The 22,553-nt window shown below is 37.7% G+C and overlaps 1 protein-coding gene across 1 annotated transcript in view; it reads left to right on the top strand.

Moving 5' to 3' along the window:
* Nucleotides 1-22,553, top strand: part of LOC107549160 (utrophin-like) — a 250,359-nt gene that overhangs the window by 55,709 nt on the left and 172,097 nt on the right. The window contains exons 10-21 of the mRNA XM_016230150.1: nucleotides 3,252-3,464; nucleotides 7,152-7,333; nucleotides 7,412-7,562; nucleotides 10,458-10,589; nucleotides 10,675-10,788; nucleotides 12,602-12,757; nucleotides 13,886-14,056; nucleotides 14,855-15,034; nucleotides 15,156-15,290; nucleotides 17,101-17,250; nucleotides 17,344-17,505; nucleotides 17,657-17,788. Coding sequence (XP_016085636.1) covers nucleotides 3,252-3,464; nucleotides 7,152-7,333; nucleotides 7,412-7,562; nucleotides 10,458-10,589; nucleotides 10,675-10,788; nucleotides 12,602-12,757; nucleotides 13,886-14,056; nucleotides 14,855-15,034; nucleotides 15,156-15,290; nucleotides 17,101-17,250; nucleotides 17,344-17,505; nucleotides 17,657-17,788 — 1,878 coding nt within the window. The remainder of the gene's footprint in view (nucleotides 1-3,251; nucleotides 3,465-7,151; nucleotides 7,334-7,411; nucleotides 7,563-10,457; nucleotides 10,590-10,674; nucleotides 10,789-12,601; nucleotides 12,758-13,885; nucleotides 14,057-14,854; nucleotides 15,035-15,155; nucleotides 15,291-17,100; nucleotides 17,251-17,343; nucleotides 17,506-17,656; nucleotides 17,789-22,553) is intronic.

Raw genomic sequence — 22,553 nt, 5'->3', positions numbered from 1 at the left:
AGGAGCTCCGGAAGGATAAAAGGAGGAGTGACGACAGTGAAAGACGAGAGAGGACCAGGCCTGGACTTTATTTTGTGTTTTGGTTCTGTTTGTGCGCGACAGTCGTCCGCGAGGGGCTATTTTGTGTTTGTTTTATTATTAAAGTTTTCTTTAAATGTTTGCCGGTTCCCGCCTCCTTCCCGTGACTACGAACTGTGTTACAGTAATATAAGTCTCTGGTGTCCCCAGAATGTGTCTGTTAAGTTTCAGCTCAAAATACTCCACGGATCATTTATTATAACATTTTGAAAATGTCTATTTTGAGTGGAAGCAGAAACACGCTGTTTTTCGGGCCTGTTTCTTTAAATGCAAATGAGCTGCTGCTCCCCGCCCCCTTTTCCAGAATAGAGCTGCGCCTTTACAGCTCGTACCTGCTAAAACATCTGTTTTGGTTCTGATTATCATGTTTATCGCACTGAAATCATGCGTTTTAAACCATATGAGTTTAAACTCCTGATATATGGTTTTCTGAGCGCACGCATCTGAAGCACACGCACAGAAAGCGGCTGTCACAGCATGAGTTCTAAACTAAGTTCTCATTCACACACAAGTTTACGTTAAAACCACACACACAAGTTACAAAAACAGTCGGTTATGTCTGTGAAGGTAAGCAGCTGGGAAATAAATCGCATGTTTATTTGAGATCTGTGTGGCAGCAGCAATATACAGTAAATAAATCAATAAATGCACTTCTCTCATCTCCTCTGACGCTGGGACTCTAAACAGTGTTCTGTGCTCGTCTGTGCAGCCAAAGACAGAACAGTTAGCGTGTTTAGCTCAAACTTTCGCCATGGCATTAGAACTAATACACCGTTGTCGCTTGTGAAAACACAATAACGGAGCCATGGGTGCAAACTTACAGATTAAGGGGCGGTAATATTATAATGAGATCCCTTTGCCACGTCACCAAGGGAGTGAAATCAGACGCGCTCATTTTCTTAAAAGCTTGCAGAAAAAGGCTTACCTAAACAAAGTTACGGGGTTAATCTTTTTCACGTTTCCTTGGCTGGTAGATGCACCGGGGACCTGATTATTGCATTTAAAACCTGGAAAAGTCAGATTTTCATGATATGTCACCTTTAAGTAAATAGAGCTTTGTGCAATAGGCCGATAACTTATTGTATAGGTTGTGATTTTATTAAATTAATTTAATTTATTGTAATTCGATAGCATGTTTCAGAGCAACACTGTGTCATTTACACGTGAGCAGCCAAAGTAAAAAGCTTGATGGTTTATTGTTTGAAAATGATCAAGTCAGACATAAATATTAGTATTTGAATAAAATTATCATGTTTTTTTTCTTAAATACTTATTTAAAATTTTTACTGTTAAACAGTATAATTTTGGATCTGGTACCATGGTAATACCATGTTTTTTTCTCTTATACTATGGTAGTAGAATGGTTTTTTTTAATTTTTTTTTATCTGGTACCATACCATGTTCTTGACATCCGTCATGACATTGCAATGGATTTTTTACTTGCACCATGGTAATACCATATTGTGAATGTTTTTTTTTTCCACTTACAGTATGGCAATACCATATCATGGCAATGGCATGGTTTTTGTACATGCACTATGGTCATACTATGTTTTTTGGATACGTTACCATGGTAGTAGCATGTTTTTGGCATTGCCTGCTGTAAAGTTCATACTCCCCAGGACAGTGTTGCCTTTGTATTCGAGTTATCAGTCTAAGCTTCTTTCTATTTTCATTATTTCGTATCTCTCTTTTGATGCACTTTGAACATTTTTCCCAGAGTTCTCGGGTGTGGTGCCGTTTGGTTCCCCGATGTAATATTTCAGATCAGATGGTTTCATTACCTGATTCTGCCTCTTTTATTATACAGCACAATGAAAACCCTGCTTCTATTTCCATCAGACTCTCACAATTAGCGGTCGATGGATGTGTTTAGTGTTTGGATTAGTGTTTCACTCTTATCAATGAGCTGTGAGGTTTCCGTCATGGGCGTGCTGAGGAATGTAGGTCGCCGGGTTTAGAAAAGCTGTCAGTTTTTAAGGCGTAGGACATAAACATCTGAGAATGTGAATGATATCACCTGACCGGCCCTGTTGTGCTGTTAGCCGGTGTTTAGTCAGCTGAGAACACGTGGCAGTATTGTCTGCATCTGAAGGTCCTGCTGATAGTTCGTGCAGCTCTTCTTGTTTTGAGTGTGCGGCTCAGAGCCTTGTAATGACTTTTTCCACAAGTAATTTTCCTGTGAGTCTTTGAAAAGAAAGGAATAGTTTATTTACATGGTATTTTCCATGATGGAATGCTAGGCCAGCTCACAATAGATGCACAGTGAATCTCAGTAGACACGTCCAGGTCAACATTCATCACAAAATCAAAACACACATGATAAAAAGGAATTCGGTTTTAAACATTAAAGACTCTTTGCACCGTTTTCAGGGCTATTAAGCAAATTTCAACCAATTTTAAGTTTAGTCAATTTAAATTTATCTTTAAAAAAATCTACTTGCATATAATACCTTTATAAATATAATATGTAATATTCATTCATAAAAAGAATGCTGAAAAAATGTATCACAGTTTCCACAAAAATTATAAGCATCACAACTATTTTCATAATCAAAAATGGTTCTTAAGCAGAAAATCAACATATCAGAATGATTTCTGAAGGATCATGTGAGAATTTTTTGTGGAAACAGCAATACTTTTTTTCAGGATTATTTGATGAATTAAAAGTTCAAAAGAGCAGCATTTTTATTTATTTACAGGTGCATCTCAGTAAATTAGAATGTCGTGGAAAAGTTCATTTATTTCAGTAATTCAACTCAAGTGTCAACAGAACCTGTAGTTAAAATGACGGCCATCTTAAGAAGTTTTACATTTTAATTTTTGATTAATTTAATTTTTTACATGGATGCTGTGACTTATGAGTCAGACTGAAGTCACTGGTTCTTAAAAGTCTCGTTCACTTCCCTTTGAGAATTAATTAGTGTGATGTTCATCATCATTTACAGCACGCCATTGATGTCTCTTCACCTGCCACAAAATTTGCGTTTTGAACATAAATGCTAACATGTTTAATTTGTTTCCTAAAACACACAAAGACACGGCTGTGTAAACACGTGAAACCCTTACCGAAATTTTACATGTGGGAAAGCTGGCACATTCATAGCGCTTAACGTTTTCTATAACATTATACTCAGTTGAGCTGTTAACTGAAGCGCTGTGTTGCTGTGCAGGGTTTGTCTGGAAAGACGGAGGAGGTGAGCAGCACACGGCCAGAGATGCCCAGCACACTGACGGAGGTGGACAGGGAGGTCAGTCTGGACACGTATCAGATCACGCTGGAGGAGGTGCTCACCTGGTTGCTGTCGGCCGAAGACACGCTGCACATGCAGGACGACGTGTCCGACGACGTGGAGGAGGTCAAAGACCAGTTCCACACACATGAGGTATATGTGACACACAATAACACTTCATAAACGTTGGTAGCATTTAGAATGGCAAAAAACCATCATCTCTTTTTTCATTGAATTACTCTGGAAGATATAACATAACAATATAACATTACTGTGATTAAAATAAAAAAATAAAAATAGATGGGTAACGATGAATAACAAACTTTGATGTTGGCTTGACAAAGCTTTGTTATGAATTCAATGTCACATTTGTAATCATGGTAATATTTGGAGAAAAAGGCACTCTTCCGTGTGAAATTGAATAACTATATGAAGTGGTATAAATATATAAATGTTCTGCCATCATGTCTTGAATTTGTGATCATTCTAAATGCATTTTAATAGCCTGAATCATGCAGTGAAAGAAAACACACTAAATGCGCACACGCACTAGTCTAGACTTCACGTAATGTATGCGTGCGCTCTGTAGGGCTGTTTTGAATGGTTTTTGCAAAATACTCGATAATGTCAAATCACACATCGTTAAAACAACAATTACGATATTATCGCAGACGATATATATCGCACACCCCTAGTTTTTAGCATGGTTTAGCAATGTTTTCACATTTCTTGCATGTTGCTAATGATTAAGCATATCTTGACATGTTTCTGTCATGTTTTCTAGCATGTTTCTATCATGTTTTTTGCATGATTTAACATGTTTATCACGTTTCTTGCATGTTTTAGCATGTTGCTAATATGATTAAGCATATTTTGACATGTTTCTATCATGTTTTTAGCACGATTTAACATGTCTTAGCATTTTTCTAGCATGATTTAGCATGTTTTACGTGTTTCTTACATGTTTTAACATGTAGCTAGCGTGTTTTAACATGTTGCTAGCATGGTTAGCACATAGCTAGCATAAATTAGCATGTTACTAACATAATTTAGCACATCGTCCCAGAATATCCGTTAAGCTTTACTAGTGATAGACAACTTAAATGCACTATAAGTCTTACAAAAAATACAAAAGTTTTGACCCCCTCAATGAGAGTTTTTACTTTATTATTGTTTTGATCATCGGGTTTACGAAAAGTATATGTCAGATCAGTTAAAGATACAGCAGCCTGAGTCAGACCAGTCTGAATGTCTGACCTGAGTTTTGGTGGTTGTTGCTTGAAAACTTTAAGAGGAGATACAGACTAAATTTAGTCTCACATGAAGAAGAAGCAGCAGCAGCTTAAATAGGATTTCATTATGTTAATAACAAAATTCATCACACAATGAAACCGCCCACCGCTGCTCTTTTTGATTGACCTGAGGACTTTAAGTGTTAGCATGTCCCGTGTTCAGATGCTCCGTGTTCCCGTCTTGTCGGAGAACGTGCTCCGAACATGCCAGGAATGTGAGGAATTCTGTGAGGCAGAGAGACCTCAGACAGACAGCAGAGCCGGGGCACATAAACTCTGAACGGCACTGACGCAAAAACAAAAGCAAGGCAAATGCAGGAAAGCTCTGGAGATCCTCTGAGCACTGGGCTTTTCCTGAAGCTTGAACCTGTTTGTCTCTGCACTCTGGTTCCACTTGAAACATCAGAGATTTAGATAATGTGCAAATGGTTTGTTACATCATTTGTCTTTTTTGATCGTTTTTCTGTTTCGAGAATAGATCATAAGATACTGTGTGAATGCGTGGCACGTTTTCTTCTACTACACATACTCAAGCACAAGTCTCACTATATGAGGACGTGAACACGTGTACTTCATCTCCAGAGCTGCTCTGAGAGTCACTGCACCAGCATTTCACCCTTTCATTTGAGCAAAGCTATCGTCAAATACATTTTCTGAATCTGATCTTCACGGCAAACCACCAAAATAAAAGTTTGCTTTAACTTGAAGAAATTATGGCAGAAATATTTCAGCATTGCTTGAATTTAATCAGTAAACCTGTTGTGCAGCACATTTTTGACAAAATAAAAATTTAAATGCAATGATGTGTTGTAAAGGAATTGTGTGTTTTCATTTTAATACATTTTAATAGACTAATTACATAAAAAGATTCAATTTTATTCGATTTGATGTTTTTTGATTATAAATTTATAGTAAATCACAAAACACAAAATCCTGATTTCAAAGGGGCCCATTTTTGTTAAAGTTGTAATAAATGAATACATTTTCAGTAGGGGTGTAACGGTACACAAACATGACGGTTCGGTACGTACCTCGGTTTTGACGGTTTCAGTACAGTTTTTAAATTAAACAGTGGTTTACTGAACAAATTGCTTTTTCTTTAAATAAATTAAATTACAATTACAATTTTTCCTAGGGATAAAAATCTACCTCAGCTCCTGCTCTAAACTACAGGGAGCCCTTTTACAATACTATAAGATTACAGCTAACAACAGAGCCCAAACTTAAATTCAACTACTGTTTTTTTTTTTATATATTGTATGCAAACATGTAAGTTGCACATAATGCAGTTTTTAAATTAACTTTTAAATTATACAATTTCTATTTGTTGTTGAAATAGTCATTTACACAGTGGCTGTAATAACTTGTTTCATAAAAGATTTATCTAAACATACATTAAATAGTAAAGACATCATGAACTGGTAAAGTAAAATATAATGAAGAATATAGTCTAATATTTCTAAAAATGCTCTTCTCTAGACTTCCCTAGCAAATAACGAGCTGTGGACACTGATGACTTGCCTGAGGTAAATTAAATGCTACGTGGCATTTTGTTTACAAGCTGTTTTAATGACGTCTTTCCGCGGTTGAAACACTAATTAAACGATTACATGAGATGTTCATTTAATGTTTATTTCATGTTAAAACTAGTAATAAAGAGGAAAGAGATGATTATGCGCTCGCTCGCACTCTGCGCTGCCAAGGCTTCTGTACAGCGATCTGTCGCGCCTCATCAAAGAGTGCCAAAACGGCATTTATAGTCTGAATTTCCTGAAAAAAATGGAACGATTTGTTTGGTACATGTGCGCACCGAACCGAAAAACCCGTACCGAAAATTTTCAGTACGAATGCATGTACCGTTACACCTCTAATTTTCAGTAAAATTATTTTGTATTGTAACAAAAAGTTCAAATAGAAAACAGATGTGAAGAAAAATGAAGCAGACATATTTATAAAACATTGGATAAAGATATATAAATGGCCATAAATGAAAATCAACATAGATTAATAAATGCTGTAAAAAATGTATATTGATAGTTCATACTAATGTTCATACCCAACACATTTTATTATTAAAATGTTACCGTTCCCATGTATTTTTTGGCAAAAATAAAAGCCTACAGTAAGTATGATGAACTGTATTACTTGATGAAATAATTATTTTTAAATGCAATATGCAGTGCCTAAAACACAATTAACTATGGTAAAGTCATCATAATGCTCTCCCTCATGTCGATTTTTGCCATAATAAACCATTAAACGGTGCAGCTGCTTATTACATGACTACTTATCAAATAAATAAATGCATACATATTAAATTATTATGGTTATTATATAAGAAAACGTTCCTTCTCACACAACCACTGCCAATAAATCCATATAAAAAGGTACTGGGTTTCTTACGTAAAAATGCATTTATCTTAAAATATAGCATATTTAAACCTTTTTTTGCTTTGTTTAGAACCGTCTAAATGACTTGTACTCTAAGACATCTGTGAAGATGGTTTGTAGTCATCCTGGTAACTGATGTGTCGTCTTGTCTCCTCAGGCCTTTATGATGGAATTGACAGCCCACCAGAGCAGCGTGGGTAACGTCTTACAGGCGGGAAACCAGCTGATCGCTCAAGGCAACCTGAGTGAGGAAGAGGAGGATGAGATCCGAGAACAGATGACACTGCTCAACTCCCGCTGGGAAAACCTGCGGGTCGCCAGCATGGACCGTCAGTCCAGGTACGGACGCACACATTCCTGCCGAAGTCTTCTGTTTGAAGAGTGTGCTTGAATTTGTCATCTCTCCTTTGTCTTCAGACTTCATGAAGTTCTGATGAACCTTCAGCAACAGCAGCTCCAGCAGCTCTCTGATTGGCTGACGCAGACGGAGGGGCGGATCCGTAAGATGGAGAAAGAGCCAATAGCAGGAGACATGGAGGGCTATCTTGCCCAGATAGAGGAGCACAAAGTAAGAGAAGCATTTGATTCTCGAAGCAGGACTTGGTATAACCATCTATGTCATGGTGTGTCATGATACATTGTGATGCATCACAAAATTATACAGTCTAAAGGGTTTATTGAATAGTTCACCCAAAAATAAAAATATGCTGAAAATCTACTCACTACATTGGAGAAATGTAGTCATTTGCTCAGCAATGGGTCCTCTTAAATTAATGGGTGCCGTCAGAATGAGAGTCCAAACTGCTGATAAAAACATCACAGTAATCCACACCACTCCAGTCCACCAATTAACACTTTAGGAAGCCAAATACGAGTCCATAATATCTGATCCATGCATATTTCTCTCCTAATTCAGGCGAGATGACTTTTTCACTGGAGAAAGTGTTATATATTATGGACTCGTATTTGATCTGGAAGCAACAGTTTAAAGTTAAAACACGTTAATGATGAATTTGTTTATTACAAAAACAGCAGCTTTTCACTTCACACGCTGTTAATTGGTGGACTGGAGTGGACTGCTTGTGGATTATTGTGATGTTTTTATCAGCTGTTTGGACTCTCATTCTGATGGCACCCATTCACTGCAGAGGATCCATTGTAATGCTACATTTCTCCAAATCTGTTCTAAACAAACATTTGGGCTGAAAATTAAACCAGTGTTTTTTAGAGTGTAACTTGATCACAATTTGAAAATGATTACTAAGAAATATGAAAAAAAAATTGAGACAAAGTGTATACTTAGCTTTGATAAAGTCTCCTAAAATAGCAACCTCTGATCAATAAAAAGTTCCCAAGGAGACTTGAGTAGTTAATGAATGACTCTCATCAGAGATCCTGTCTGTGTACACAACCTGTTCACAAATAAAAGCTTTCTCTTTCTGATGCCCAATGTGAATTTATCATGAATGCTGAAAGGATAGAGGGAGAGGGAGATTGAGTTGTGAGAAGAATGAATAAGCAAATCAACACGCCCCAGTGAACGAGGGGCAAACACGACTTATAATGCTCAGGAACAGAGTTAAAAAGTAAATCGCAACCACTGTTTCCTGACATCATCCGCTTTCAGAAGCCAAACAAAGACGTTTGGGCATGGAGGTGAAAAAACAGCATTTCAGGTGGTCGCGCACCGGAAGAGAAGCGCAGCGTCGCGTCGCGTCGCTCCACATCTTTAAAATTCAAATACATTATTTTCTATAAGTGTAGGCACACCGGCGGCGCCGTTCGGCATCTGTCCACGGCGCCCAGCTATGTCGTGTTATACTTGTAAGAATTGTTGTAGACATGCCGAAAATTTGAAGCAGCAGCACAGCAGCTTCTTCTTCGTTTTCAAGTAAGGATTTCCAAGATGGGTTTTCCATGGAAAAATGTGTGCATGCTATTTTTGTAGAAATGAACATTTTCAGCAGTAGTTCAAGAATGTGCACAGTAAGCATTAAAGTAAAAACACACTTTGAATACATATGTTTACATATCAAACATAAGTTTTCAAGCATAACCAAAACCAGCATATCCAAGCATATCCAAGTCTCAATTTAACAGTATTTGACATGTCATAAAAAAATACAAATACACTTAACACCTATTATTTTTTTTTAAATCTCATTATCTGGTATTTTAAAGACACTTGCTAACCTTCGCACGCAATCATGGTGAACTGTGATGTGTCTTATTTTATTTTATTTTATTTCTGCATAAATTCCAAAAACATTTTAGTCAGCGATAAAGGTGTTTTTGTGCAGTGTTATCTTAGTATTATACAATATTATAGTATTTAGTTATTTATTATTAGCATTTATTAGTAATGCAAATTTTTATTAGTATTTAGTATTATTTAATAATTGTAATATTAAAATATCGTAATATTATAATATCATTATATTAATCATCAAATTTTGTTTTATTTTCAGTTCTCATTTTCATAGTTTAGTAATTTTTATGTGCTTTTGTCATTTTGGTTTTTTAATATTTCTATTTAGCTTTTATACATTTTTATTAAATTTTTTAGTAATGTTAGTACTTCCACTTAAATTGATTTCAGTTAGTTGCCAGGGCAACATTTCTCATTTTTAAGTAGTTTTTTTCTAGTAAGCATTAAAGTAAAAACACACTTTGAATACATATGTTTACATATCAAACATAAGTTTTCAAAACCAGCATATCCAAGCATATCCAAGTCTCAATTTAACAGTATTTGACATGTCATAAAAAAATACAAATACACTTAACACCTATTATTTTTTTTTAAATCTCATTATCTGGTATTTTAAAGACACTTCGCACGCAATCATGGTGAACTGTGATGTGTCTTATTTTATTTTATTTTATTTCTGCATAAATTCCAAAAACATTTTAGTCAGCGATAAAGGTGTTTTTGTGCAGTGTTATCTTAGTATTATACAATATTATAGTATTTATTCATTTATTAGTAGTATTTAGTTATTTATTATTAGCATTTATTAGTAATGCAAATTTTTATTAGTATTTAGTATTATTTAATAATTGTAATATTAAAATATCGTAATATTATAATATCATTATATTAATCATCAAATTTTGTTTTATTTTCAGTTCTCATTTTCATAGTTTAGTAATTTTTATGTGCTTTTGTCATTTTGGTTTTTTAATATTTCTATTTAGCTTTTATACATTTTTATTAAATTTTTTAGTAATGTTAGTACTTCCACTTAAATTGATTTCAGTTAGTTGCCAGGGCAACATTTCTCATTTTTAAGTAGTTTTTTCTTATTTCATCAAAATGTATATTTTAAATTTATATGTATTTAGTTAACAAACATTTTTATGATTTAAAGTATGAAGTATGACCTGGTGAACTCTGGTTGAGAGTGAGGAGAGGTGAATCTGCAGGACTCTTCTGGGTAATGTAGTTTGGCCTGTTTTCTAGGCTCTTTGTGCTGAGATAGAGCAGCAGCTGGAGGAGGCAGCAGAGCAGCAGGCCTGGACTGAGCTCTCCACCGCCGCCCAGGATCAGCTCAGCATGCTGCAGTGCATTCTGGGTAGCATGAAGGACACAAAGGTGAGAGCTGTGCCATCAGCCTGATTCAGATGCTTGTCTTAACATGGATGTGGTGTGTTTTGATGGTGGTGTTGATGTGGATCAGGTGAAGAGTGAGGAGGTGGAGCGCTGGCTGGATGCGGTTGAGGAGCTGCTGTCTCGAGACGCCAGCGGCTTCAGTCACGGCGACAAACTACAGGAAGAACTCAACCAGTGCAAGGTCAGAGGTCAACGCATTCAATAAGTCATTCAGGTGAAAGAGTAATGGTGAATAATCCAGCTAGTTAAATAAAAGCCTCAATATACTCTCAGCAAAGATCTTTTTCATTTTTCATTTAGGGCTAAAAAAGAAGTTTGACATGCTTTTGCTGCGGTATACTGTTATATGTGAATATATGTTGCACACTTTCCTCTCAATAACAAAATAAACGCACAACAAACATGACATCGGTGATAAAATGTCAGTCAAATGGATAGTTCAGCCGAAAATGTACATTTGCTGTTAGTTTACTCACCCTCAGGTCATCCGAGATGTAGTTCACTTGTTTTCTTGAGTACAACAGATGACTTTTAGCTGAAACCATGGTTCTTGGTGATTTATAAAATGAAAGTCAATGGCTACCGGCACTTTGAGAGTCAAATAAAAGCATATACAGGAAACACACAATTGATACCGGTGGCTCTTGACGATATATTGAGGTCTTATGAAGCGAAACGATCAGTCTGTGCGAGAAACTGAACATTATTTATAACATTACCTTTAAACCTGATGTGAAACGTGGATGTTTTACATGTCTAAAGCACATAATGTGAACAAACTAGTCTCCATCAGCTCACCTTTTCACATAAACAATGAGAAACCATCAAAAAGTTGATTTGGTCTCGCTTCATGCGTGTTCATATCACAGGCTCATCTGTTGGAGGAACTGGAGCACTGAATCAGTTCATTCATCACAGGATCAGATACCCCGCTATTTGGGCTCATTTCGAGTCAGAGTGACTGTCAGGCATCTGAAAGTGAGTTTTGATTGAGGAACTTGTAGATCTATGCTGCTCGAGCCGCAAACAGTTTCAGACGCTTCAGTCAGATTTGGTGAACTGGTTCAACTAGTTCACTAAAAATAATTGGTTCAAAAAAATGATTCACTCACAAACTGAACATCATTTCGGACCGTTTGTCTGAGACTCTGGATTACAGGTAATAATGTTGTAAATAATGTTCAGTTTCTTGCACAGACCGATCGTTTCACTTCATAAGACCTTAATATATCGGCAGGAGCCATGAATACTAATTTTGTGTTCCCTGGTATGCTTTTTTTGACTCTCAAAGTGAAGGTAGCCATTGATTTGCATTTTATCAAGGACCACAGTTTCAATTAAAAATCTTCTTTATTGTTCTACTGAAGAAAATGGTCATCTACATGTGGGATGGCCTGAGGATGAGTAAATTAACAGCAAATGTTCATTTTTAGGTGAATTATCAATTTAAGAAAGCATCTGATCATAGCAATGTGGATTTGCATGCATGAGCATGCGATTCAAAACTCCATGTTATACAATAGATTGCTTTAAAGCAAGCAACTTTTCAGTATTAAACTTAAATAAGCAGTGTCAGTGCAGCTTTCAGTTAAAATTACTCTTCAATACCTGCTATAAATCAGCTCTCCAGTGATTGTTTTTACTTGTGGACGTCTGATGGACTGAAACAAACTCCAAATGAGCTTTGATCGACTTTGTTCACACTAGTTTGTTCTTTGATTTTGCTTGAAGTATATCAGGTCTTTAATGCTGCTAGTTTTACATAGTTTCTAGCTGTTTGCCGCTGGTTTAGTTGGTTTATCAACAGGTCCAGGGTTGTCCTGGTTGACCACCGTGGCTGAGCTGGTGGTGGGCTTGTTGAACTGGTTTGCTAATCATAGTTTAAACTGGTTGAGAAATCAGCTGAAGTTGATGGTTGAGCAATTTCCTCAGCAAAACCGAAACGTTAGAGTTTCTGTGGAGTTGATAGTGATGTTTGAGATGTGTCTGTGCAGGAGCTGCTGAGTGAGATGGAGAGCATGGCCTCGTCTCTGAAGCAGATAAAGGAGAACGTGGCAGCCGTGCAGCAGAGCTCAGGACCGGGTCTGATCAGCTGGGGGCAGACGGAGCTGGACGACAATCAGAGACGCTGGGACACGCTCAGTAAAGAGGCGAGAAAGAGAAACACAGAACACTGAATGCAATGGCCTTAAAGGGATAGTTCACCCAAAAATGGAAATGTGATGTTTATCTGCTTACCCCCAGGGCATCCAAGATGTAGGTGACTTTGTTTCTTCAGTTGAACACAAACTGAGATTTTTAAGTCAAACCGTTGCAGTCTGTCAGTCATATAATGGAAGTGAATGGGAATCACGGCTTTGAGAGTCTAAAACATACATAAACAAAACCAAATTAAACCCTTGTGACGATACATTGATGTGTAAAGACACGAAACGATCGGTCTGTGCAAGAAACTGAACAGTATTTATATAGTTTTTTTTTAACCTCTGAATTAGTGCTGGGCGGTATTACCAAAAATTTTTATCACGGTGTTTTTCCAAATTATGTTCGTGTGTGTGAGACGCGGGAGCTGATGGCAGGGGGCGCTGGATATTTGCGGCGGTCAGTGTGGATATTGTGGAGGAGTTCTTCTGTGTCATCACGGTCTATTAGTTCTACAGCTTCAGTTTAGGAACGTTCACGCTTAGTAACACATACAGCTGTTCCCTCACCACAGTGCAACAGTGAAAAGAGACCCCTTTCAAACAGTGTCGCGTTCCGAACATTGTTTAAGCGACATGCATTTTGCGGTATTTAAAAAATTTATATCATAACAAAAATAAACAACGGTATTCGGTATGAACCGGTATACCGCCTAGCAATACTCTGAATTACTGCAATGTCCGAACTGTCCTGAGCGCGTTTGCGTCTTCTTAAGCCAGCGTGTGACGCGTCGTCTTCTTCTTCTTGCTTTACGGCGGATCGCAGAATTATAAGTGCATTACCGCCACCTATCTACAATCTCAATTAGGAGCGTCAATGGTCCATTTGAGAGATAGGTGGCATTTGTGTTCTACTGAAAAAACAAAGTCACCTACATCTTGGATGCCCTGGGGGTAAGCAGATAAACATCAAATTTTCATTTTTGGGTGGACTATCCCTTTAACATATATTAGCTACACAGCAAGGGAAGAGCTTGTACAAGGTGGTTTAAGTTTCAGTAAGCCACTTCCCAACCCGGCTTGATTCAGGAACATGTTCTTCTGGGATAAGTCATGTTACGTGGATTTTGTTTGCAGTTGTTGAGGCGTGAGGAGCGTGTGAGTGAAGGTCAGGAGAAAGTGATGAATCTGAAGAAAGACGTGGCGGAGATGCGCGAGTGGATGATTCAAGTGGACGAGGAGTTTCTCATGAGAGACTTTGAGTACAAGAGCCCAGAGGAGCTGGAGGAGGCGCTGCAGGATATGAAGGTGCGTATGAGTAGGTTGAAAATAACAGATCTATAATAACTTTCATTATTAATATTGATTAATTATTTTATGCATTCTATATTGTGTTGCGTATTAATGTACAGTTATAATTCTTGTATTTTCCAATGCTATTTTAGTATTATTTATATACTGTTATACCATTTATTAATTGAATTAGTGTTTTTATATGTTGTTTTTATTTAAATTTTTTAATTTTAGGAATGTTGTTTATGTGCTTTTGCCTTTTGTTTGTTTTATATCTCTATTTAGATTGGATTTTATTTTCTCAGTTTTAGTCATTTTAGTACTTCAACTAATTTTTAGTTAGTTGCAAAGGCAACATATATTAATATTTTCTATTAAAAATTATTTAAATAGTTTCAGTTTTGATAACACGTTTTACTTTTGATTATACATAAACAAGTGATCTGTTAAGGATTATATATTGTTTGTTAAACATTTATTAGTAAAACATAATGTAAAGTTGTACCTTTTTATGATTAAAACTAATTTCGAGCAGGTTGTAAATGCCAGCTAGTTTTGGTATCATGTAAGATTTTTTTTGAATGTGTTATTGTTTTATTGTGACTGTGTTATTTATAGTTTTTTTTTTATCTGTATTATTTTATTTTTTATTATTTTTTCTAAAGCTCTGACAATGTTAGTCAAGTTTCTTGTGTCAAAGGCATAATTGTGCCAAAGGTTTTTCATGATAATTTTCTTCCTTCCTATTTATTTACATACTCCCTTACTTAAAGACTTTTGTGTACGTGTTCTCTCTCTTTCTGTGTGTTTCAGAGGGCTAAAGAGGATGTGTTACAGAAGGAAGTGCGTGTAAAGATTTTGAAGGACAGCATTAATGTGCTGATTGGAAAGACGCCCCCTGGTGGTCCTGACCTGAGCCCTGAGCTCACTGAAGTGCTGCAGAACTACCAGAAACTCTGTGATCGCTTCAAGAGCAAGTGCCACACGCTTGAGGTACACATACACACACACACACACAGAGGAAGACTTGCTATTGGACAGCCCTGCTCCAGATGTGGTTTGGCTCCTCTTTGGATGTTTAGCTGAAGTCTGATGTGTTTGTACTGATGTTCAGGAGGTGTGGTCCTGCTGGATCGAGCTGCTGCAGTATCTGGAGGCGGAGTCTGGCTGGTTGAACACACTGGAGGAGAAAGTTCAAGCCACTGAAAACATCCCAGAAAACACAGAGTCTATCAGCGAGGCTCTGGAGGTAACGGCTTTCATGCTAAAGGTGTGGTTTAGCACGCTCAACAAATTTTTGCAGCCAAAATCCAATATTTTCAATATCAATCCACGTCATTGAGAATTTCAAGTGAGGGTGAAAGATTTCCCCAATTAGATTTCGCAAAAGGGTTGGGAATCGAAAATCAATTCCAATTCCAGAATCGGAAACTTGTTGTAAAATTAAAATTTTGATTCCGACCTTCCTCGCTAATCTAAACTCTCCAATATTTGGCTTCGATCAGAAGCTGTAGCAGCTAAGTACAATATCTGTGATAAGCTAAACATGTTGCAAGAGAGGTGTCACCACCAACATGTCAAAGCACTTTAATTTAACAGATCTTTAAAGATCACAAACACCAATGTGATCTTCTTCCTAAATGACAACGTTTCAACTGGTAAACTTTTGGCATGTGCGATCATAACGGTGAGATCATAAAACTGCTTCACAAACAGTTATTTTCAACAGCACAGTATCATTATTTCTGTTTTGCAAACATTAAAATAATCACAGAAGTACGGGGATAGAAGATTGTAGTTTGGAAATAAACACTGATGTGTACGGTAGCGATCAAATTTGAGTAAATCACCTTTTGAAAGTAATTTGACACTTCAAATAAAGATTTATTGATTACTTTGTTACACCAGTAGGTGGCGAAAAGGGGCTGTTAAAATGTATTTGTCTTTGAATCATTCATTCAAGAGATTCATTCAAAAACTGATTCATCCAGTGATAAAACAAGTCAATCTTGAGTGAGTCATCGAATCATTCATTCAAAATTACATGTGATTTTGTTTAGTTGTCTAATGTTTTTTCTTCAGAATCTTGAGAGACCCACTAGCTCCATTAAAATAAATAAATAAATAACTAAATAAATAAAAAAACTCAATTTATCCAGAATTGTGCAGCTCTAATTTGCATACAAACAGCTCTTAATTGAATCCAGTTTTTTGTGTAGCCTGCTGAATTTTGTTCTTGGTATTCAGCAACTATATGTTTTGCAAGAAGAGACACAGAATAATTGTGACCACAAAACCAGTCATAAGGGTACATTTTTCGAAATTGAGATTTATGCATCATCTGAAAGCTGATAAATAAGCTTTCCATTGATGTGTGGTTTGTTAGGATAGGACAGTATTTGACCGAGATACAACTATTTGAAAATCTGGAATCTGAGGGTGCAAAAATAAATACAAATATTGAGAAAATTGCATTTAAAGTTGACCAAATGAAGTCCTTAGCAATGCACATTACTAATCAAAAATTACATTTTGATATATTTACAGTAGGACATTTACAAAATATCTTCATGGAACATGATCTTTACTTAATATCCTTATGATTTTTGGCATACAAGAAAAATTGATAATTTTGACCCATACAATGTATTGTTGGCTATTGCTACAAATATACTCGTGCTACTTATGACTGGTTTTGTGCTCCAGGGACATATATGTTTTATATCTAAATGTTTGACTAAATTATTTTAACCACATTGGAATCGTTAAGAATCGGAGTTGATAAAATTCAAATGATACCCAACCCTATTTGGCAACAAGTTCAAGCTGCTCACACAGATTTGCTGCGCTGATCAACAGAAAGTGATACATTGCTACATTATTGACAATAGATTGTTTTGCTCACAAAATGACCAGACCTTAAGTGTTACAAATACAATGTGAGCACATATGTTTTTAGATTGTCTGATTGAGTGATCAGATCACGTTTTGAACACAGAGTCGGATGTTAAAAGTATGTCCATGGCATAAATGGGAGTCCTGATGTGTCTCTCTTTCAGTCTCTGGAGTCGGATCTGCGTCATCCGGGTGATAACAGGACTCAGATCCGAGAGCTGGCCCAGACTCTCATAGATGGAGGCATTCTGGATGAACTCATCAGCGAGAAACTGGAGAACTTCAACTCGCGCTACGAAGAACTGACTCAGCTGGTGTGTTCGTTTTGAACAGAACAAATGATTCACCAGAACTGATTCAGATTCACATCATATGTGTGCAGTGTTACATTCATGTGTGTGTTGTAGGCTGCTGCACGTCAGATGTCTCTGGAGCAGAAGTTGGGGACTCTGAGAGAGAACGAGACGGCGTTACACACACTACAGACGTCCCTCACACAGCTGGACCAAACGCTCACCTCGTACCTCACCGACCGCATCGACGCCTTCCAGCTGCCTCAGGAAGCTCAGGTATGAGCTCCTCGTTCAAACCACACTCTTCTGACATGTAGATATTCAGAGATATCCAATAACCAATGACAGATATATCATTATATTACTTGTATAATACTATAATACTCTTTTACTCTTGTGCCTTTAACATTAAAAATGCTCTCTGCAGGTCATTCAGGCCGAGATCGTGGCCCATGAGGCCACACTGGAGGATTTGAGGAGGAGGAATGTAGGTAACGTGCCTCCGACTGTCCCAGAGGGCAAACCAGTGCGAGGAGGGACCCTACTGGACCAGTTACAGGTTAGACACAATACTGCCCCCACAGGACAGGAGCGGTAATGCAAATCACTAGACTGTGTTTTTTTTTTTCACACTGTTCATACTTCACCATGGTTTAGTTAATTACCAAATCCTGGGGGCTGTTTCATAAAACAAGTTTACCAAATAAGCCAGGCTTATTTCAGTTAGTCTGACTCGTTGTCAAATGATTTGGTTCCATAAAGCAAATTTACCTTAGCTCAAGCTCAGTCACTGTGGCAACTTATGCTGGGAAACTAACCTGGGCTGCGTTTCCCAAAAGCATCGTAAGCGTAAGTACATCGTAGACACATTGAACCCAATGGAGCTACTTATGATGCTTATTGGAAACGCAGCCCTGATCCGGAGCAGGCTACCTGTCAGGCTGAACTGAGATCCTCTAACACTGAGCAATAGCAAAGACTATAGAATACCCAAGACGTGTCACTCGTATAGTTTTGAATGGGGAAAAATGCAATGCTCAATATGGCCGCTCAGTCGCAGGAAGCCCCGCCTTCTGAATGAAAGAGCCAATCGCTAATGGTCCTGCTGGATCGAGCTGCTGCAGTATCTGGAGGCGGAGTCTGGCTGGTTGAACACACTGGAGGAGAAAGTTCAAGCCACTGAAAACATCCCAGAAAACACAGAGTCTATCAGCGAGGCTCTGGAGGTAACGGCTTTCATGCTAAAGGTGTGGTTTAGCACGCTCAACAAATTTTTGCAGCCAAAATCCAATATTTTCAATATCAATCCACGTCATTGAGAATTTCAAGTGAGGGTGAAAGATTTCCCCAATTAGATTTCGCAAAAGGGTTGGGAATCGAAAATCAATTCCAATTCCAGAATCGGAAACTTGTTGTAAAATTAAAATTTTGATTCCGACCTTCCTCGCTAATCTAAACTCTCCAATATTTGGCTTCGATCAGAAGCTGTAGCAGCTAAGTATAATATCTGTGATAAGCTAAACATGTTGCAAGAGAGGTGTCACCACCAACATGTCAAAAGCACTTTAATTTAACAGATCTTTAAAGATCACAAACACCAATGTGATCTTCTTCCTAAATGACAACGTTTCAACTGGTAAACTTTTGGCATGTGCGATCATAACGGTGAGATCATAAAACTGCTTCACAAACAGTTATTTTCAACAGCACAGTATCATTATTTCTGTTTTGCAAACATTAAAATAATCACAGAAGTACGGGGATAGAAGATTGTAGTTTGGAAATAAACACTGATGTGTACGGTAGCGATCAAATTTGAGTAAATCACCTTTTGAAAGTAATTTGACACTTCAAATAAAGATTTATTGATTACTTTGTTACACCAGTAGGTGGCGAAAAGGGGCTGTTAAAATGTATTTGTCTTTGAATCATTCATTCAAGAGATTCATTCAAAAACTGATTCATCCAGTGATAAAACAAGTCAATCTTGAGTGAGTCATCGAATCATTCATTCAAAATTACATGTGATTTTGTTTAGTTGTCTAATGTTTTTTCTTCAGAATCTTGAGAGACCCACTAGCTCCATTAAAATAAATAAATAAATAACTAAATAAATAAAAAAACTCAATTTATCCAGAATTGTGCAGCTCTAATTTGCATACAAACAGCTCTTAATTGAATCCAGTTTTTTGTGTAGCCTGCTGAATTTTGTTCTTGGTATTCAGCAACTATATGTTTTGCAAGAAGAGACACAGAATAATTGTGACCACAAAACCAGTCATAAGGGTACATTTTTCGAAATTGAGATTTATGCATCATCTGAAAGCTGATAAATAAGCTTTCCATTGATGTGTGGTTTGTTAGGATAGGACAGTATTTGACCGAGATACAACTATTTGAAAATCTGGAATCTGAGGGTGCAAAAATAAATACAAATATTGAGAAAATTGCATTTAAAGTTGACCAAATGAAGTCCTTAGCAATGCACATTACTAATCAAAAATTACATTTTGATATATTTACAGTAGGACATTTACAAAATATCTTCATGGAACATGATCTTTACTTAATATCCTTATGATTTTTGGCATACAAGAAAAATTGATAATTTTGACCCATACAATGTATTGTTGGCTATTGCTACAAATATACTCGTGCTACTTATGACTGGTTTTGTGCTCCAGGGACATATATGTTTTATATCTAAATGTTTGACTAAATTATTTTAACCACATTGGAATTGTTAAGAATCGGAGTTGATAAAATTCAAATGATACCCAACCCTATTTGGCAACAAGTTCAAGCTGCTCACACAGATTTGCTGCGCTGATCAACAGAAAGTGATACATTGCTACATTATTGACAATAGATTGTTTTGCTCACAAAATGACCAGACCTTAAGTGTTACAAATACAATGTGAGCACATATGTTTTTAGATTGTCTGATTGAGTGATCAGATCACGTTTTGAACACAGAGTCGGATGTTAAAAGTATGTCCATGGCATAAATGGGAGTCCTGATGTGTCTCTCTTTCAGTCTCTGGAGTCGGATCTGCGTCATCCGGGTGATAACAGGACTCAGATCCGAGAGCTGGCCCAGACTCTCATAGATGGAGGCATTCTGGATGAACTCATCAGCGAGAAACTGGAGAACTTCAACTCGCGCTACGAAGAACTGACTCAGCTGGTGTGTTCGTTTTGAACAGAACAAATGATTCACCAGAACTGATTCAGATTCACATCATATGTGTGCAGTGTTACATTCATGTGTGTGTTGTAGGCTGCTGCACGTCAGATGTCTCTGGAGCAGAAGTTGGGGACTCTGAGAGAGAACGAGACGGCGTTACACACACTACAGACGTCCCTCACACAGCTGGACCAAACGCTCACCTCGTACCTCACCGACCGCATCGACGCCTTCCAGCTGCCTCAGGAAGCTCAGGTATGAGCTCCTCGTTCAAACCACACTCTTCTGACATGTAGATATTCAGAGATATCCAATAACCAATGACAGATATATCATTATATTACTTGTATAATACTATAATACTCTTTTACTCTTGTGCCTTTAACATTAAAAATGCTCTCTGCAGGTCATTCAGGCCGAGATCGTGGCCCATGAGGCCACACTGGAGGATTTGAGGAGGAGGAATGTAGGTAACGTGCCTCCGACTGTCCCAGAGGGCAAACCAGTGCGAGGAGGGACCCTACTGGACCAGTTACAGGTTAGACACAATACTGCCCCCACAGGACAGGAGCGGTAATGCAAATCACTAGACTGTGTTTTTTTTTCACACTGTTCATACTTCACCATGGTTTAGTTAATTACCAAATCCTGGGGGCTGTTTCATAAAACAAGTTTACCAAATAAGCCAGGCTTATTTCAGTTAGTCTGACTCGTTGTCAAATGATTTGGTTCCATAAAGCAAATTTACCTTAGCTCAAGCTCAGTCACTGTGGCAACTTATGCTGGGAAACTAACCTTGGCTGCGTTTCCCAAAAGCATCGTAAGCGTAAGTACATCGTAGACACATTGAACCCAATGGAGCTACTTATGATGCTTATTGGAAACGCAGCCCTGATCCGGAGCAGGCTACCTGTCAGGCTGAACTGAGATCCTCTAACACTGAGCAATAGCAAAGACTATAGAATACCCAAGACGTGTCACTCGTATAGTTTTGAATGGGGAAAAATGCAATGCTCAATATGGCCGCTCAGTCGCAGGAAGCCCCGCCTTCTGAATGAAAGAGCCAATCGCTAATCGGTAAAGTCAGCGTGTCACTGCAGCTGACGTTAGAAGTCCTGGTTGCTATAGAAACAGTCAGCGTTCTGAGACGTGCTCTTAGGACTGCGCATGCGCACTGGCTGATCTAGCCTGAAAAATACGCTTTTCATAACGCTATTTGAGCAAAAGAAACTACATTTATAATACTGTTGTTGTCAGATTTCATTGGTGATTTCAAATTTAATCGTAAGCTTAGTGAACAGTTTTGGAGAATTTGATGTTTCCCCATTCAAAGCTGCGCTTGCATGCCTGAGAGGCGTTTCAAAGATGGCCGCCGAGTGACATGACTTGCTTAAAGGGGTGGTTCATTGCGATTTCACTTTTGTAACTTTAGTTAGACTGTAATGTTGCTTGCATGCCATAAACAATATCTGCAAAGTTACGAAGCTGAAAGTTCAATGCAAACGGAGATATCGTCTTTTAAAATTCTGGCAGTTTAATGCCTACAAAAATGGCTGGTAGGGACTACAACCGGGTTCGTGACGTAACAAACCCAATAAACCCCGCCCTCGGGAAAAGGCAGCAAAGGGGGCGAGGCCATGCGCTGCTTTAGAGACGAGGAAGAGAAAACTAGAGGAGCACGTAAAAATCTGTTCATATCCACCTTTTTCTTGTCGTAAAAATGGGCTCGGCCATTTGTAAATTCTATGGGTCTGGCTTCCGGTCTCATCTGCGTCCAGCTATTTTTAGCTGTACAAAACAGTTCGTTTTGCTGCTTGATATTGAAAGTTGGTGTGTCTTATCATATTATTTTAGTGCATTATCTTAATTATGAACACTGGTTTGTAGTGCAAACAGTTTTACCGTTTACTGCACGTTGTTATTCTCCTCGTTATTTACCTATAGCGGCTAATGAACCGGAAGTCTCACCCATAGGCTCACTTCCGCGTTGAAGAAAAAGATGGATATGAATCGCGATTCTGTCTTCTAACGATTCTAATGGATTCACAAGTTTCAAAATCAATGTTCTAAAGCAGCTGTTCTCAATACTGTTCCTCGCGTCCCCCTGCTCTGCACATGCTCTGCATCTCTCTCTCTC

This window comes from Sinocyclocheilus grahami, unplaced genomic scaffold (assembly GCF_001515645.1).
Source record: "Sinocyclocheilus grahami isolate Dianchi unplaced genomic scaffold, SAMN03320097.WGS_v1.1 scaffold364.1, whole genome shotgun sequence".
Taxonomy (NCBI): Eukaryota; Metazoa; Chordata; class Actinopteri; order Cypriniformes; family Cyprinidae; genus Sinocyclocheilus; species Sinocyclocheilus grahami.
This window is presented reverse-complemented; position numbering and strand designations above follow the sequence as displayed.